This window comes from Zootoca vivipara, chromosome 3 (assembly GCF_963506605.1).
Source record: "Zootoca vivipara chromosome 3, rZooViv1.1, whole genome shotgun sequence".
NCBI classification, from domain to species: domain Eukaryota; kingdom Metazoa; phylum Chordata; class Lepidosauria; order Squamata; family Lacertidae; genus Zootoca; species Zootoca vivipara.
Genome location: NC_083278.1, coordinates 11,957,911 through 11,976,352, shown reverse-complemented (window position 1 = coordinate 11,976,352; position 18,442 = coordinate 11,957,911). Strand labels below are relative to the sequence as shown.

At 42.6% G+C, this 18,442-nt stretch overlaps 1 protein-coding gene across 6 annotated transcripts in view; it reads right to left on the bottom strand.

Annotated features, from left to right (window-relative positions):
• Nucleotides 1-18,442, bottom strand: part of PLCB1 (phospholipase C beta 1) — a 441,431-nt gene that overhangs the window by 169,623 nt on the left and 253,366 nt on the right. For all 6 annotated transcript variants that reach the window (XM_060272415.1, XM_060272414.1, XM_035110112.2 and 3 more), the window contains exons 4-5: nt 16,647-16,787; nt 378-457 (exon numbers count right to left, since the gene is read on the bottom strand). In XM_060272415.1, coding sequence (XP_060128398.1) covers nt 378-457; nt 16,647-16,787 — 221 coding nt within the window. The remainder of the gene's footprint in view (nt 1-377; nt 458-16,646; nt 16,788-18,442) is intronic.

Sequence of the window (18,442 nt, the reverse complement as noted above, 5' to 3'; positions counted from 1 at the left end):
GCCCCATCATGCTAAAATGGTTTTTTTTAGGCTTTGTGTATTAAAAACAACAACAACAACCCACAAGTGTTGGAGGGGGAAGATAGATCAGTACCTTTCTCCCTAATATGCTAGCTTTTTAGATAACAGGGATGATCACGATGAGGATGGTTTTCATCATGCGAGCTCCACCATCTATCTGAAGCGGTATGAGGATGACAGGTTTATCACCTCAGAGAGAACTGGGCCAGTAGGAAAGAGGAAAAGGAATGTTTATAGAAGCAGCTGCCTGCGACTGCAGAAAACAATTGGTAGCAATCATTCTCACAAAGAAAAAGGAAGCTGACACACAACAAAGAGTAGCAACATCCTCCACGGCTCAGTGCTTTCTCACTTACGCTTTTTCCAGAAAAGCATCCCTTGACATGTTCTGTGCCAGCAGGTTTGACGCCAGACTGAAGATTTCCACCGACCATTCCTAAACAGACAGAAAGGAATTGCCACTTATGTTCAATTTATTTTTAGTTTTTAATTTGCAAATTAAATTTCTACACCACCCCTTCATCCAAAGATTATGAGGCTGTTTACAATAGCAAGCACAGGACAGAGGAGAAATCCATCAGGACTTGAGTTCCAAGAAAACTGACAGTAGGGCATACACACCTGATAGCCAAACCCCTTTTCAATGTGAAACATTACAGGATGCTGTCCCTGGGAAGGCTGACCTAGTGCCTTCATTACATCCCTTAAGCCCCCAGGCAAAAACATTCCTCTTCTCCCATGCCCTTGGCTATTTAAACAATCTACGGCCTTTTAAACTATGTGTGCAGGGATAATGTTTTTGTTTGTTACCATGGCATGTGCTTTTGTGTTTTTATATTGTAAACTGCCCTGTGATCCTTGGATGAAGGGTGGTATAGAAAGTCAATCAATCAGTAATAAAAATCACTTATGCCAGAAGAAAGATGTTCAGAACAGGCATCAATAGATATAGATTTACTTATAGATTATGTGAAAAGGGGGAGGAGGTAACATTGGTTGACGCTGTTGTGGCTCAGAAAAGCAAAGTTTCAGCAACAATCATAATTAGTATTTTAAACAGTGTTTTATATGTCCAGTATGCTTCACATACACTATCATACAACCTTTGCAATGATGCTGCAAGGTGGGTTCAGTATTATCCCATTATTGTAGATGGAAGCAGTTAATGGAGGCTTCCCTAAGATTACCTTCTGAGACCATGGCAGAGACAACATCTTAACTGAGGACTTCCTAATACAGAACTCTTGGTCACTACAGTGCATTAGATCTCTTTCAACGTGATTATTTTTCTGCTAAACAACTAAGCTGAAACTGCCCTCAAACATGTTCTGGAATGAACAAAATGATAACTTCTTTATACATAAAATACAACACACTTATTTCCATTAGAACTTCTTTCTGCAGAATGAACTAAATGTATTTCAGTATGGATTTCAAATGCACATAAAGCAAGCATTTGTTGTGTAGTCGCTTAGTTGTGTCTGACTCTTCCTGACCCCATGGACCAGAGCACGCCAGGCACTCCTGTCTTCCACTGCCTCCCGCAGTTTGGGCAAACTCATGTTGGTAGCTTCGAGAACACTGTCCAACTATCTCGTCCTCTGTCGTCCCCTTCTCCTTGTGCCCTCAATCTTTCCCAGCATCAGGGTCTTTTCCAGGGAGTCTTCTCTTCTCATGAGGTGGCCAAAGTATTGGAGCCTCAGCTTCAGGTTCTGCCCTTCCAGTGAGCACTCAGGGCTGATTTCCTTCACAATGGATAAGTTTGATCTTCTTGCAGTCCGTGGGACTCTCAAGAGTCTTCTCCAGCACCATAATTCAAAAGCATCAATTCTTCGGCGATCAGCCTTCTTTATAGTTCAGCTTTCACTTCCATACATCACTACTGGAAAACCCCCCAAAAGCAAGCATACACCTGTCCTAAACTGAACGTTTAGGCAGTGGAATGAGCTTCCTTTTAGAACTGCTACCCCCTTTGCCTGATAGAAATATATTTCAAGAACTAAATTTATGGCACAAACATTAATAATGTTTGACCCTCACCCCCACCCAAGCTGCATGCAAAAAGAAAGCAACATGTTCAGGGCATAGCACTGCAGTAACTTGATGATTTGAATCCCTTAGGAGAGTGGGGAAAACAACACTGACTAATTGGGGATTTTTCAAAACTGGAATTAACAGAAAGGACAGGGTTTTGCCTCGGAGAATCAAGAGTTCACTACACTTGGCGACTGTGGCATAAAAAGTCACATGTAAAAAATCCCTTTGAAGCAGAGGCGATCATATCATCAAATTAAAGGTTCCCACACTCTGGGAGACACGATCGAACTGAACCGATCACCTTTCTACATGTAACATATTCTGCTTCTGCCTCTTACCCCTATTCCCACATCTCTGCTGACAGTTTGGAAAATCTCTCTGTCATCCAACCTTGAAGTCTTGCAGTTATCTTTCATGCCTCTTCACTTCCTCCTGCATACGGTCTCACAAATATCAGCTTGCCAGGCTATCATTCCCTTCCTTTCCTGCCTTGAAACCCGCATCAAAGCCTAATTTATAGCAAAGCTCAAAAGGCAACCCAAGTAAATTCCCTTTCAGTCTCCTTGTCATGGAAGCTCCTTTCTCCAGTGAACCTGGCATTTTGAAACTCCAGTACTGCCAAAAAAATCCACCACCAACCTGAACAATATTTCACATTTCAGGCCAAATTCTGCTTATCTACTCTTCTTTCATTGCCCTCTTCTTCTTTTTAACCAACCCTTTAAGGACACTTTGGATGACTCAAATCTCATTGCAGGATCTTGGTGACAGTTTAAGAAGATGCTGCAGTTGCTCTATTTTGTAGTTCTCATTTTCAGGCAGCTGCTGTACACTCTCCTCCTTTAACCTTATTTTCATTTACGTACACCTGCACATTCAGTGTTAACAATGGAGAGCTGTCAGAATTTCCCGGCCATTCTGCACATGACTTATCAATACAGAATTGAATTTCTGGTTTGGAAAAACATGGAAAACCTTGTAATAAGGCTGTTTGCCCTTTTGCTTACCCACTCCTTCAGAGTTAACACTCCCTCTGAAGGAGCAGGTATTCACTTTGGGGGTACTTCTGAATCCTTTGCTGTCGCTTGAGGTTCGAGTGGCTTCAGTAGCATGGAATGCCTTCCATCAGCTTCAGTTGATGGCCTGGCTGTGCCGCTATCTGGACAGGGATAGCCTAACTTCTGTCGCCTATGCTCTGGTAACCTCTAGGTCAGATTACTGAAGTACATTATGCATACAGCTGCCTTTGAAGACAGTTTGGAAACTTCAGCTGGTGCAGAATTCGGCAGCCAGGTTGTTCACCATGCAAAATGGTTTGAGCATATAATGCCAGCCCTGGACCAACTGCACTGGCTGCCAATTAGTTTCTGGGCCCAATTCAAAGTGCTGTTTTTTCCCTATAGAGCCTTACATGGTTCAGGACTAGGGCTGGGCAATATCTGGTTTTCAACATTGCAATATATCACCAGCTAAACATCATGATATATCGATAAGGATGGAACTATCCTAGCTCCTGAAATAAGGATGGAATTATTCCTAGAGGTGACAGTAGGCCTGGGCGATACCCAGTTTTCTATCACCAGCTAAACATCGCAATATACTACCTATCACAATGTCTGAAATAAGGGTGGAGATATGGATTGTTTGGTTTCACAGTTTTTCCTGCATCGTGATTTTTGCCGCCGCCTGCTCTTGTGATTCACTGCCCCCTGCATGTGGCAGGGGAGAGCTGATCTGGCAGAGTTAACAGGGGCTGCAGGAATCAAGAGAAGCAATGGCTGGCTTCACGGTTTTTCCCACATTGTGATTTTTGTATAACACACACACACATCATGATTCACGATACATTGCCAGGTCAAAAATTATGAAACCGATATTACAATATGGACTTCAAATTGGTTTTGGACGATAGATCGATATCTGAGCCCTACTCAGGACTGCAATACAAGGACCACCACTCCCCATATGAACCAATCCAGACCCTGCAATCATTATTTGAGGCCCTTCTTCATGTGGCCCTTTTTCTTTTGGTGCACTTTAACATGAATCTTGCAGCTCTTGCTCAACTTTTTTAAAAAAGAAAGGGCAGAAAAAAAGAGAGGGGGACCCTCCCTTTGTGTTAAATATTCATTTTACACAACACCCCATTCTGACTGTTTGGGGAAAAATTTCTCCTGCCACCCTGAAAGCTGCAGAAGCTAGCTTCCCATTTTTAGATGGGGAGAATAGATCCAGGAAATGGGGATCTGTCCATCTTTAAGGCTTCACAGAAGAAACAGATGTAGCAGCCTGCAAAGCACTTTATCATCTTGGACATGTTCTTTCCTTTCAAAACAAAGGAAAGGGACAGGTATGAAAACCAAATATAGTAGGCCCTTTAGCATCAGATTATTATCAAAGTGCTGTGTCCCATTTGTAATTTTAGTTCACCCTGTCTTGTTTTTCTAGCTTCCAAAAACATCCAACTTTGCTGTGTTCAAGAACTAATAATATGTTCTAAATCTTCTTGTGACAGTAAGTGCTACAAAGATTAATCACAGCGTAAGATAACAGTTTGAAATACTTTTAGCGCAGTAAGTAAAGCCTGGTGATGTTTCTCTCACATTTAAAAACTCGTGTCCTACTGATTGCATGTGCTTCCTGAGCCCAAGGCACTTTTCACTTGTGATATGGGCTCTTATCAGTCCCTTGAACTCTTCTTTTTTTGGGAGTTGGGGTAGAATACACCTTTCGATTCAGTAGACATATAAGAAAGTCATATTAATATGTAAGTGACTTGAACCGTATTAGGAAAAGACAAGTCTGCCTATTCAGAGTCTACTACACTTTCATATGCTTATACCAAAATCTGTATTTATCTACATTCCATTTTGCATTCATTTGCATTTTTTAAAAAATCCTCTCAAACCACATATTTCAATGCATTTTAAAAGTAGCATTTTAAAGTCCACATTTTGATACATTTAATCTGCTCAGAACTGTATCACAGCATTTGGAGAAGTGCCAAATCCATTGGGCAGTTATGTTCTGAGCCCCACATTGACCCGAGAGGTGCTGATAATTTCGTACAAGGAAATCACAAAGATCACGTTTCTTTGTCTTGCTCAGTGCTGCCTTGTGGGAAACTTCAGCGCTGATCCTTCTGCCATTTTACTTTACTTTCAAGGGTTAATGTTGTTAACCTCCAAGTCTTCAAAAGGGCAAGTTTAAGAGACGTGTCAGGGGTAAACAGTGACACTCTTAGCTAATGATAGCTAATTGCAAACAGGGCATCAGGTCAAACCATCCGAGAATACACAGAGATAGGCAGCCATTAACCTCAAGTCAACATAATGTGAGTGACTGTGGGAAGGTAACATATACCTAGGGAATAGTTCTCACATAGCATTTATTCCCAGGGAACACCAATCTTGGGTTTTATTTATAGGGAGGTATGTGTACTCATGCAAACCAAATTGAGGCCTTGGTATTGGGCAATAAGGATTTACTAAACCTATCCATTCTTAAGGAAATCAGCCCGGAGTGTTCACTGGAAGGACAGATCCTGAAGCAGAGGCTCCAATACTTTGGCCACCTCGTGAGAAGAGAAGACTCCCTGGAAAAGACCCTGATGCTGGGAAAGATTGAGGGCACAAGGAGAAGGGGACAACAGAGGATGAGATGGTTGGACAGTGTTCTTGAAGCTATGAACGTGAGTCTGACCAAACTGTGGGAGGCAGTGGAAGACAGGAGTGCCTGGCGTGCTCTGGTCCATGGGGTCACATGACTAAAAGATTAATCAACAACAACAGAGCACACATCAAAATGACAGCATTGCATATGAGTAACTATTGCAGTGGCTTTGTGTACTCAAGAGGGAGATCTTAGCTAGGGAGAGAAAGAGAGCAAAAATCAATGGTAATCTTAAAAATAACTGATGCGTGTTCGTTGTTTGGGATCCTGATTTGTGACAATATGGAGGAAACACCATGTCTGGCCTTAAATAAATGTTCAAGGAATTTTAATGAAAGCAAACAGATACCTGATAAGACTTTGTGAAATTTCTAAAAGAAAGCAGAGGAGTTATGTACCTCCAAAGACATAACTAAGCACAGAAGATCACTATTTATTTCAGGTTGTTTCATACTGCTCTTCATAGTGAGATTTCCAGTGAATTTTACAAGGGGAAAGTAAAGCCAATGCTCCTCCTTCAGTTTTATATAGAAGTTCCTCTTCATTGCTTGCACAGTGTTTAGAACTGCATAATCTGTTGGGATCAGTCTGATTCCAGCCTATGGCCACTTTCATATGTGTTCACCTGTAAGTATTTTCCGCCCTGTTTCCACATAGATCTGCGTTTTCAAAATCCACATGCAACTAATACCTGAATATGTGCATTGAAATGTATTCACTCTCAAAAGGCCTATTTCAAAACTCTTTAATCTATAAACATATGGATTTCTAAATTAATTTGTTTTCTCCAGATATGGATTAAAAACCAATGATTTCTAGCCTTTTTAAAAATTAAAAAACAAACAAACACCAAGAACAGTATGGGAACATTTGGAAAGTGGATACAGTACCTAAGTTCCAATCTGCATATTAATTTGGGAGGCACAGATCAGGTTTGCTGCTATCAGAATATTCAAAGAATGATTTTCTAACTACAACTAGAGTGGACTAAAAAACATTGACTATATCGTCAACTCCTCCCCCTCCCCATTCTGTTGCTACAGATATATCTTGGGCCTGAAAATAACCCCATTTGATTTCCACACAATGAACTTCAGCTTTAATGAAGAAAGCTTTGTGTTCACTCCCCTTTTGGTTCCATGTTCTTACACCATAATTCACATTGTACTCTTTCCATTTATGCTAGCAGCAAATTATATAGCTCCTCAATGCCCCGGTGAAGCCTTAGATTTTGAGATCCGCTGCTTAACGAACACATTTCTCTCATCTACCACGTGCATCGCACTGCATCCCTGAAGACATTTGTCTCAATATAAGATATGAGAGTCTCTTCTCATAGGAAAAGACAGCTCCTAAATGGTCCACATTCTCCAACGCACTTCATCCAAATTGAAACTGACTGTGTGAAGACAATTTCCCCCGCCCTTGCACATTTGTTTTTGGCTGAAGGGGAGGGGGCACAGCTCAGTGGCAAAGCACAAGCTTGCATTAGAGAATCCCCAAGCTCAAAACACAGCATCCCCAGTGAAAAGGGGACCTTGGAGGGCTCATGCCAGGGTCTGCCAGTGTACCTTTAAAGGTATAGAATTATGAGTACACTGATGTAGAGGCATAATGTTATGCAGGGCAAAAGCAAGAGAAACAAAGTTGCAGACACCTAGGACCCCTTTTGCATTATGCAGCAGGACAGTGACACCATAAAAACCCCAATTACTCAGAAAAAATTCTGGCTGGACCCATTACCCAGTCATTCCCCCCCCCATTTTTTGCATCATCCCTAATGGAAATGGCAATGCTGTTTGTGTGTGAACTCCTGATGTAGCTCTCTTCTTTCAAACAGTCAACCGCTGTACACTATATTGTGTTGTTATTTTTGTTATATTCTTGCATAAAATAACATTATATTGCAGCCACACACCCTGGAACGGCTTCGAATGGCTAGCTAAACCAGGCGAGGGTAGTTGATGGGTCTCAAACCCTCAGTGAGTTTGGGAGGTCCCCTGCATGCAAAGACAGGTTCCCATCAGATTGAGTGGACAAGACCAATAGCAGGTGCAATGGTCAAGAAGGCCATTTCTACACATGCTGTAGAGTACACAGCTTTCCAAACTGTGTGTTGCGGCACGTTAGTGTGTCGGCTGCAGTGTGTAGGTATGCTGTGCAAATGCAACCCACACTCCTTCCGGGGCTGGAAAGGGATTATTTTAATCTCTGATTTGCTAGTGAAACTGAATTACTGTGTTGCAAAACACATATCTAAAAAGTGTGTCACCAGCATGAAAAGTTTGGAAAGCTCTGCTGTAGAGGGAAATGAAGGGTAGCTGGGGCTCGTCAATCTGGAAGGATAGCCCATCTAAGAGAAGGAAAACTCTGATCCTAATCCTTTGCTGCCTTGTGGGATATCTTCAGAAGAAGAAGCCTAAGGAGTAAACCCTACACAAATCCGGAGTGGGGTCCCTACGATGATTGGATGGCGTCTTGTACACCTCCTTCCGTCAACTCCTGCAGCCAACCTGGTGCCAAACATATTGCTCTGCTTTCCTTTGAATCACATCAGCAAGGCCAAGAGTGGGGTCTTGCCGTCTGGACAGTCCAGGACCTCCATACACACTGCCCAGGTTGACACGCCAGGGAAGTCACTTTGGTACTGCTAACGCAGCGGTTGGACTTCACCCCCAAAGGTGCACTCCATTGTCTCTAGAGAAAGATGGGTGAACAACAGCTTACCCCTCACAGAGCTACAATTTGCAGAAACCCTTAACAAACTATAGTGCCTAGAGTTTTTTAAAAGAAAGAATGTGCTCTCCCAATGTGCTTTAAAAGTTTAGTGTGCGTACATAGTAGTAGATGTGCAAGCCAGGCCATTAAGGTATCTGTTCACTGATTCTTTTTCACTCTTCTTAGAAATGCTCATCCAGCCTCTTCTCTCTCACAGCCCTTAAGGTCTTTTTATTTAGACAGGCCTTTCACCTCACGGATCAACTTTGCTTCCTGTTTTGATGGATGGCATTAGTTGGGCTGCTGCTTTCTGGCTTTCTTCTAGTTTATTTGCTCATTTTTTAAAATTTTAACACAGTTGCTTTGGGTTTATATTTTACTGTAGTATAAATGTAGGCTTTAATGTTGCTAATCACGTTGACGGCTTAGTGCAGAAAAGTGGGACATACCTTTAAATATTATATAAATAAAGCAGTTTAACTAAAATTAGTTTGCAACCCCACATGACTGAGGCAGACCATGCCCTTTCCACTCCTCAGTAGTGAAGCAGCTATTACATGATTAATTTTTATTTCAGCAGCCATTGCAAAAGCAGTTCAGAAATGCCAAGTGGCTGAGAGATTAAATGTTAAAATAATTACAGTTAAATGCAGCCATTGAAGCCAGCAAATATGGTTTCTGTAGACACAGGTGTGCTGCTCAGACCAAGAGCTGGAAGAGTGTTGGCTGCCCAGCTCTTGAAAATGGGAAAAAAAGCACTCAGATGCTTTATTATTTAAAACGGAGGGGGGCATTGATAAATTGAGATCCCAAGCAAAGTTTAATGACCAAAGATTTGGAGATAAACAAGGAAGAGAGAAGAATAAGGAACAAGAGCAAGAAACAGAATTTTAGAGCTAAAAGACAAGTTGAGGTGCACATTCTCTCTGTATTAAACAATTATTTTGAACTCAGAGGCAGGGGAGTGCATTTGAAAATATGTCTATAGGAGATGAAGGAATACAAATGGAATATGGCAACATATTCATTCACATCTATTAAAAAACCTATTAAAAGAGGAACAGAGAAATTCAGAAGTAAGATGATCATTGTTCATCCTTCACAAGTTTAAGAATTGTGAGATTCACTAAAAATACAACACTTTGTGTTAAAGGTAAAGGGACCCCTGACCATTAGGTCCAGTCGCAGACGACACTGGGGTTGCGGCACTCATCTCACTCTATAGGCCGAGGGAGCCAGCGTACAGCATGACTAAGCCATTTCTGGAGAACCAGAGCAGCACACGGAAACGCCGTTTACCTTCCAGCCGGAGCGGTACCTATTTATCTAGTTGCACTTTGGCATGCTTTCGAACTGCTAGGTTGGCAGGAGCTGGGACCGAACAATGGGAGCTCACCCCATCGCGGGGATTCGAACCGCCAACCTTCTGATCGGCAAGCCCTAGGCTCTGTGGTTTAAACCACAGTGCCAACTTAAAACCATGGAGAGACCTGGTCTGAATAGAGACATTGGATTCTTATCTCATTATACATGATGAAGCTATTTTTAGCCATCTCATCCCTTGCTTTTTCCTGTAAGACCAATTGCAGTCGTTAACAGTTGTCAACAGGTTTACCACACCTATCAGCCAGTCCAGGGCAGTCTGGAGCAGGTCGGGCGCCCTGGCGCTGAGGCACGGAGATCGCTCTGGCGCCCCCGCCCTCGCAGCGCCTGTCCGGCTTCTGCGCGGCTTTGCTGCGCAGCGTCCCACCTCCCGGCCCGGCGCACCACACCGCACCACCGGGACCTCACCTAGAGCCGGCCCTGAGCCAGTCACCCATTCCCACCACCCTTCTGAGTAATACCCCTCCCCACCCTCTCACAATGTATAAGGGTCTGGTGACTTCTGTTTCAGTGTATCTGAAGAAGTGTGCATGCATACAAAAGCTCATGCCAATGACAAACTTAGTTGGTCTCTAAGGTGCTACTGGAAAGAATTTTTAAAATTTTGCTTCAGGTTACAAACTCTGCTAACCCAGAAGTAATACCTCGGGTTGCGAACTTTACCTCAGGATGAGAACAGAAATCGGGCAGCGGTGGCACGGCGGCAGCGGGAGGCCCCATTAGCTAAAGTGGTACCTCAAGTTAAGAACGGTTTTGGGTTAAGAACAGCCCTCCGGAATGAATTAAGTTCGTAACCCAAGGTACCACTGTATTGTTGACTGTACAAATTAAAAATAACAAGTATGTTTTACTTGGCATTTACAGTATGCTCTGTTGGCAAAACAAGTACAGTTATTTTTTAAAAAATAATAATAGCCTTAATCTAATTAAAACATACACAATGAGAACTTTGTATAGGGGATTATTTGCACTGTGCATTATCATCTGAAATGACTAGATCTCTGTCTGGAGCATCCCAAAGTATGCTCCCCAAAAGTTGTTTGGAACAGAATAATCTAATAGCTGCATAGAGATTTTACTATCCAGATAATAAAGAATGAGGGCAACGACTCTGCTTATGTTGGCGAAATACTGAGCACTGTGCTTGGCTGTAAACAACACTACTATGGCTACTTATGTACTGACTCCCAGAAAGAAGAAAACAAGAATTTAACAACGAAAGCAGGCAAGTGTTCATTCTAGGTGTAGGACAGCTCAGAGAATTTCTACAAAGCAAAAGAAAACTGAAGATAAATAATGCTCAGGACTGAATATTATTTCCCTCCTTAGTGTTTGAAACATTAGGACCAAAAGGTTCATCATTAGCTTGGCTTTTGCCAGGGAGTTCAAAGGGAGGCAACTTCTGCTGTTAGAACCATCAGATTAAAGGGCCATGAAAACAGCTACAAAAGAGAAAGCAGCATTTCTTACAGCAAAGCACAGAAGATTTGCAAAACTGAATTATTTGAAAACACCATGGTAGGAGATGATGAGAAGAGAAGAGAGGTTTTCACTAGACATGTACAGATATGCACAAAATGGGCATAGAACGGATTTAATGCTTTTGGTGAGGATGAGGACAAAAATTATTGCCAGATGTAAACTTACATTCTCCCAAGTTTGTATTTTTATAACAGTTCCCATCACTATCTCTAATGCTTTCCTTGGGTGGTCAGTGCTGATCAGATTGGAGCCAAAACAAGACAACCCACAAGCAAATAAACAAGTAAAAACAAAAAACAGCAGCTAACTCCCCGAAACAGGCAAAACCCTCTCAAAACAGAAAGGGAAAAGATTGTGAATTTGTGCTGTTCACATAAGTGTTATGGAACACTGGCAACATGAGGGTTCAACACAGGCTCATTTCTGCCCATTGTCCATGAAACTGCCATTTATCATCACAGCCCTTCTATTCAGGATTGAAGGAAGCACAGAAAATTGTCGGTTGCTGAACTCCATCAAGGCAGGGGGAAGCAAATCTTTGCGCTTTTCAAGCCTTGCATACGTTGGGCAGAATATCACAAAGTTTTATGTTGGGATGTGACAACTGGCATACCCTCCAACGTTACTTGGGGGGGGGACATTTCTCACTTCCCTCCAGCTGATCCTCCTTGACCCCCCATTTTGTCCCCACTCCCAACAAAGCAATTTCTATCAAAATAAGGGTGAGTGCCACGACCATTACACCAACAGGCCACAACACACCCACCCTCCACCGGTTGCACTCTCCTAAATCCATCTCTGTTCGAAGGCCGCGGTTCCCCCCATCCCGGAAAATCTGTTTATGGCTCAGAACAACAGCATTGAGATGTGGTTTCTGTGGACCTCTTATGGCTCTCCAAACCAATCCCTGCTATTTTTTGAGTTTCTTGTGAATTTGGTTGGTTTTGCTAATTTGGAGGTTGATGCACTGGGCAGTTTTTCAAGAACATTGTTAGTAGCCCAGAACAGACATTGCAATGTGTTTCTGTGGATGCCTTTTGCTTACTGTTATCAATCCCATCCAGTCCAGTTTGACTTGTGAAATTGGTTGGTTTGACAAACTCAGAAATTGGTGTTTTAGACACTTTTACTGTATTATTATTTATTAAAGACCTGATTTATTGTCCATCATAACTTGTGCATTTGGTGTTCAGAAGTTGGTGTTTCAGGCCACTGTGCTCCAGATGGGTTCTAATAAAAAAACAAAAACCTAGCAAGTCCTACCTGTTATTTTCTAATTACCAAGTTAGGATAATGCAATCCTAGGCCAATCTCGAAACAGCAGATAGGCAACTTTTACAAATGACAAAACCCTCCACCCCCTAAATGTTCCGTTAAAATTCCTTTCTAAGAAGCAAAAGTGCATGTTCTTAATTCTCTTTTTGTGTTGTGCAATAAAAGGTCATAGCTTCAAGGCTCACCAACTCATTAATTTTACCTTAAGCCTAGAAAGTGAGCAGAAAACTCTCAATAAAATGACCAGTGAAAGGCTCAGGAACGGATTGTGCTCTGAAGTAAATTATTAACAGCCTGAACTCCAGAAGCAAACCGCAAGGAAATAATGGTCTGAAGTTTTTCCTCGAAGTGCTTTTCAAACAGTTCTGCCTGTGCAAACCTCATTATTTGCCATGCTGCAAATAACCTGTAGTTGCTTACTACAAACAGCTTAAAATCAACAAGAGCCTGCAATAAACAATTACCATCAGGGATATCATCGCTTTACAAAAATGCCTGATTTATGAGTAGAAGCAAAAAGCAAAGCAAATGGGCCAATTGCAGGGCACCTAGCTAACATCAAAGAAACAAAATTCACTTATGAATCCTCACACGTATAAGTTTCCAAGGGGGGGGGGCTGGGAGGAGGAGATAACCAGCATTGTAAAACATGCACAGAGGGCAAGCTTCTTGCTCACCGTGGGAGAGAAATACCTCAATTTGTTACACAGCTGATTTTACATCTGTTTCTTTATCTACAGCTAGAAATCACTCAGAAAGTGCAGTAACAGCTAAGCAGGAAAAACACTGCGTCAGAGAACAGTCTCGCAGTGGAAGATTTATGTCCCTACAGACCTGTACACAACCACTTCAGGGGGCCCTATTCATTTGCCTAAATTCATGTGACTACGCCTGAAAATATGATGGAGCTGAATGCATAAGAATGAGTTCGTTAATAGCAAGGGTTGTCTTCTTTTTACTATTATACAGTATCATTAAATGGTGCTTTCCCCCCCCCCCCCAATTCATTAGATCAGGCTGCTAAAGCAAAGAAAGTGTTGAGGGAAACTAGGAGTGGCCTTTTGTCTTGGGTGAAGCATGTGAATACATATACATTTGTTTATACAATGTAAAAGGTCAAAGTAAAGGCTAACAATAAAGGCACAATAACAGCAAACAATAAATAACTGAGCAGTTTAAGCAGTCATTTACTGAACACTTATAACAGTCGAGATGAGCCAATTAAAACAATTGTGTATTTTGTGTTTATGTATTTTTATACTGTGAACCATATTGAGATCTATGGATGAAGGGCAGCATACAAATTTAATAAATAAACAACAATGACTATAATAAAACAGAGAGAAGAAAAATGAAACTTTATACAGTAGTACCTTGGTTGTCGAACGTAATCCGTTCCGGAAGACCTTTCGACTTCTGAAACGTTCAACAACTGAGGCACAAAGGGCAGTCGGCAAAGTCAATGGAGAAAAAAGGGAAAACCGCAGAGGAAGCAGTTCGACTTCCGAGGCACGTTCAAAAACGGAAGCAATTACTTCTTGGTTTTTGGTGTTCGGGTTCCGAAACATTCGACTTCCGATACACTCAAAAGCCAAGGTACCACTGTATAAATATACTGTTTTAATTCCAATTATCATTAGAATTAGTTTGGGGAAAGATTTGAATTATATTCACAATTTTTTTATTCTATTTTTTTTAAAGTTTAGTTTATACTTTGGTTTGTTATTTTGCATATAAGATTCTTGCTGCTAGAATCATATTATATAACAGTTTCTCCCTGCCTTTCAGATATGCTAAGAGAAATATTGTAGGTTCTAGCTGAACAAGGTATTTCAAAAAGTTTCTTATGATAGATATGATTTCTGGCCGGCAGATTGATAGATATACTGATGTTGCTTCAGGGCAATTCCACCCACAGTGATTGAAATCCACTTTAACCTCGCCACATTTCCGACAGTTATATTTGTTGGTATTATAAATTCTAGCCATTCTAAGGGGGTTAAATACCACAATGTCCGCAATTTCACTGAATTATCTGACAGAGTTCAAGGTGCCTTATATTTCTCAATATCACCCAGTGCTTGGAATGAAGCTTGCTGAACTAGTTCAAAAATCTCTGAACTACAGTTGAAAGTAGTTCCCATAACTACTAGATGAACTAAGTATGAATTAAGCAACTCCTGAACTAATCTATTTGTTTATCATTTTGCATGTATTAAATACAATTTATTTCTACAAAAATATGCTGTGTGTGGAAATGTGCTTCCTGGTCTTACCCACCATGCAGCTTCAATGGATGAGACCAGGTTTTAGTGCTATGAGAGTGGCAGGTAAACCTCTTCCTTGTCACACTGTGCATTATTTTATCCATCTCTATCATGTCCCCCCACAATGACCGCTTCCCCAACATAAAGGGGAGGCGCATTTTGCGCAGCCGCGTGCAGCCCCCCCTGGGATCCCTGGGGCAGACCTGGAAGTTTGGAGGCCGGCACTGCCTACCTGAGGCTGGAGGCTGGAGTCACCGCCCACTCAGTCAGCCAACCAATCCAGCCGTGGGGAGGCGTGCCAGGGGGATCGGCCAGGTAGGATCAGGTAGGCTTACCTGCACACAAAGAAGAGGAGCCATTCTTCGGAAGCAGCCGACGGATTCAGAGCTTTCCCACCCTCCACTCCCTAACTTTATGCTTGCTTTACAGGTTGTTTACTTCCACAGGCTTCTTGCTTTTCAGGTTTTTCTTCCACAGGCGTACACACACGCAGGCGCTGCTACGACCGGTCGCTGTTAAAGGGATGGAAAGGACTTTCCCTGCATTGGCAGGTTTCGCCTTTCCCGTAGCAATTCGTCACAACTTTGGCGGATGCAGGCCTTGGGCGGAATCCTTTAGTCATTTACATAAAGGGGAGGGGCGTGGGGCAGTGACCCCCCGCCCTATTGCGGCGGCGATAACAGGGTTCCCGTAAACGGGCCTCAAGGGGGGGCATTTGGCGATGCCACTTGGCTGGTTATTGCCCTCCCCTTCCAGCGGCGGCGATCGGGGGGGGCGGGCTATCTGCTTGAACATATGTTCTCCAGAGTTAGCCCAACCCCCACTCATGCTGGACAACCCTGAATATAACCCCACCCCCGGCTGGGGGCTGGGAGGGATATACGCCCAATGCCTGCGCCAAGGTCTTCCTACATCTGAATATTAATAAAGTTGTGGCCAATTTTAATCCCATAAATACGTTGTCCTGTGTCATTATTCCGCTCAGGGCTGCCCCAGGGACTGGGGGGGACTCCGCCTGGCTGCGCAAACTCAACTTTATCCCCTAACCTAAAAAGCCCCCAAGTCCTATTAACATCTGTGAGACCAGATAGTCCAGCTTTGGTTAAAGGTTTCAACACAAGTTAAATACAACTAACTCTCTTTGAATACAGTACATATAGTGGCAGAGTTCAGGAAACAGGTGGGGCATTCCGCTCATGCAGTGGGGCTTTCCTGTGCTCCATTTCTTTTAAGGTCCTAGCTAGGGCCTTAAACAAGACCCATCTTGATGCCTACGTTTGTAGTTCTAGATCAAGACCAAATGTTCAAGTTGCCCTATACAGGTTTAAAACAGCATGGCCATTTCTTATTTCCAAAACATAGTTGACAGCTTGCCTTAAGATACTTCCTCAGAATTACAACTCGCCCATAATAAAACAGATGGCGAACTAAGATTTACAGTGGTACCTCGGTTTTCGAGCATCTCAGAAGTCAAACGTTTCAGTTTCCGAACGGCAAAAACCCGGAAGTAAATGCTTCCGTTTTCGAACGCGCTTCAGAAGTCGAACGGCTTCCCCATTTTCTCAATTTAACTTGCAGCCAGCCCTTTGCACTAGAGGCTTGGAGGGCAAGAAAATGCTTTTTACAACATGTTCAGAAAGGGAACTTCCAATGCCAGATGGAAGAGTATTGTACATGACACCGCTTCTCTGAAATAATACTGATCCATCTTATATTTGCTCCTATTTTTTCCTACTAGCAGCCCCATTTCCTTTCCCCAATTATGGCATTGCATCATTTGCATGGTCATACCTTTGCGATGTCGTCCTGAGCTGCTACTAAGTTCAAGTATGAAATATTGACCAGGTCAGGGCCATACACGATTGTGAGCATCCGGCCTTCCAGTCGTCCTCCTATGTTTCCTGCATCCAGATGTTCACGTAGTTTTGGATCCTGTAAGTAAGTGCATTGAAAGTCATTAAAGCGTCTGTCTGTACTTAAATAATGATTTTAAAAAAGAAAGAATAGATCAATGCCTGGGAAACAGGTGACATATTTCAAACAGATGTGTTTCTAGCCAAATTTATATTATCAGCACAGTCCTAGCTTGCTACTAGGCATTGATGTTGTCAGATCTAAAGTGAAGCAAGTGCTTTTGAGCCTATCTATTTAATTATAATATTTCTCATTTGCTCTTCATAAAATGATGCCAGGGTGCTGCACCAAAGCAGGAATAATTCAATTTACACAACATACCAATACAATTATAACAAATATGCATTACACTATACAATAAGACAAAATGTAAAAACAAACAAACAAACAAACAAAACCCAAGCACAGCATAGAGTGCTATTTTTAATTTAAAGAGCATATCTAAAATACCTAGACAAATAGGAAGGTCATCAGCCGGCACCAAGAAGCTTGTCATCTTGGTGCCATAAAAACCTCCTGAGGAAGGGGGATTCCCTAGTCAGAGTACCACCTGCAGAAAGGGCCCATTCCTATGTTGAAGCATAATGAGCACTCACACTTGATAATGTGGGTGCCCTTTGCGGGATCGTGCGCGGTGCTACAGGGAACTTATTAATAGAAGGGGGCTGGCCTGCTTCTCAGAGTTATTTGGAGGTACACACCCAGCCTCAGTTATCAAGTTTCTTGCTGGGAGGTGGGGCCAGCCCCATCTCTAATAAGGGGTGGAGCAGACAATACCCTGGCAGTCGGCTCTGGAGATTCACCTTCCCTACCCTCCCTCTGTTTAATGTTTTCTTGTTACAGGTTAACTTTTTCTTCCTGTTTAGCAGGCACTGCTACGGTCTTTGACTAGTTGCTATTGAAGGACCGGGAAGAAATTTTCCTACATTGGCAGGTTTTGTCTTCCCCGTAGCAATTCGCCACAACTTTGGCGGTTATGGCCTTTGATGGAATCCTTTAGTCTTTTCTTCCCTAGAATTGTGTTTTGTGTGTGTGTGTGTGTGTGTGAAGTGGTGATTCACCCCCCTGTGGGGGCGATTCCAGGGTCCCCTCTTAAAGGGGTTACAGTGGTACCTCGACATCCGAATGCCTCGACTTACGAAGGTTTCGACTTACGAAGTCGGCAACCCCAGAAGTCTTTTCGCCGCACGTGCGTTCTGCGCCTGTGCAGAAGCGGCGCGTGTGGTCTGCGCATGCGCAGAAGCGCAGAATCGCGCTTTGCGCATGCACAAAATGAACACTTCGACAAGCGGAGGTTTCGACTTACGAAGAGCGCCGCGGCACGGATCGCCTTCATAAGTCGAGGTACTGCTGTATATAAATGGGGTGTCACTGGCCATACACGGAACTGTTGTCGGTATTCCTATATGCGCCAATTTTGCTGCTAAGGATAGGAGTATTAAACTCTGTTCAACCTACACACGTGGGCACCTACAGGGATAAAATGCAATTAATATATCCTCTATTACCTATTTAAACCCATCCCACAAGCTGGATAATGGTGGGGGAATGTTTACACTACCATGTTCTAAATAACCTGCATGGTTTGCTGCATTTACGATTACACTGATTAGAAAGAGGCCCAGAATGGGCATCATGTAAAAAGAAGAAGCCAGTAATGGTTACTTTAATGG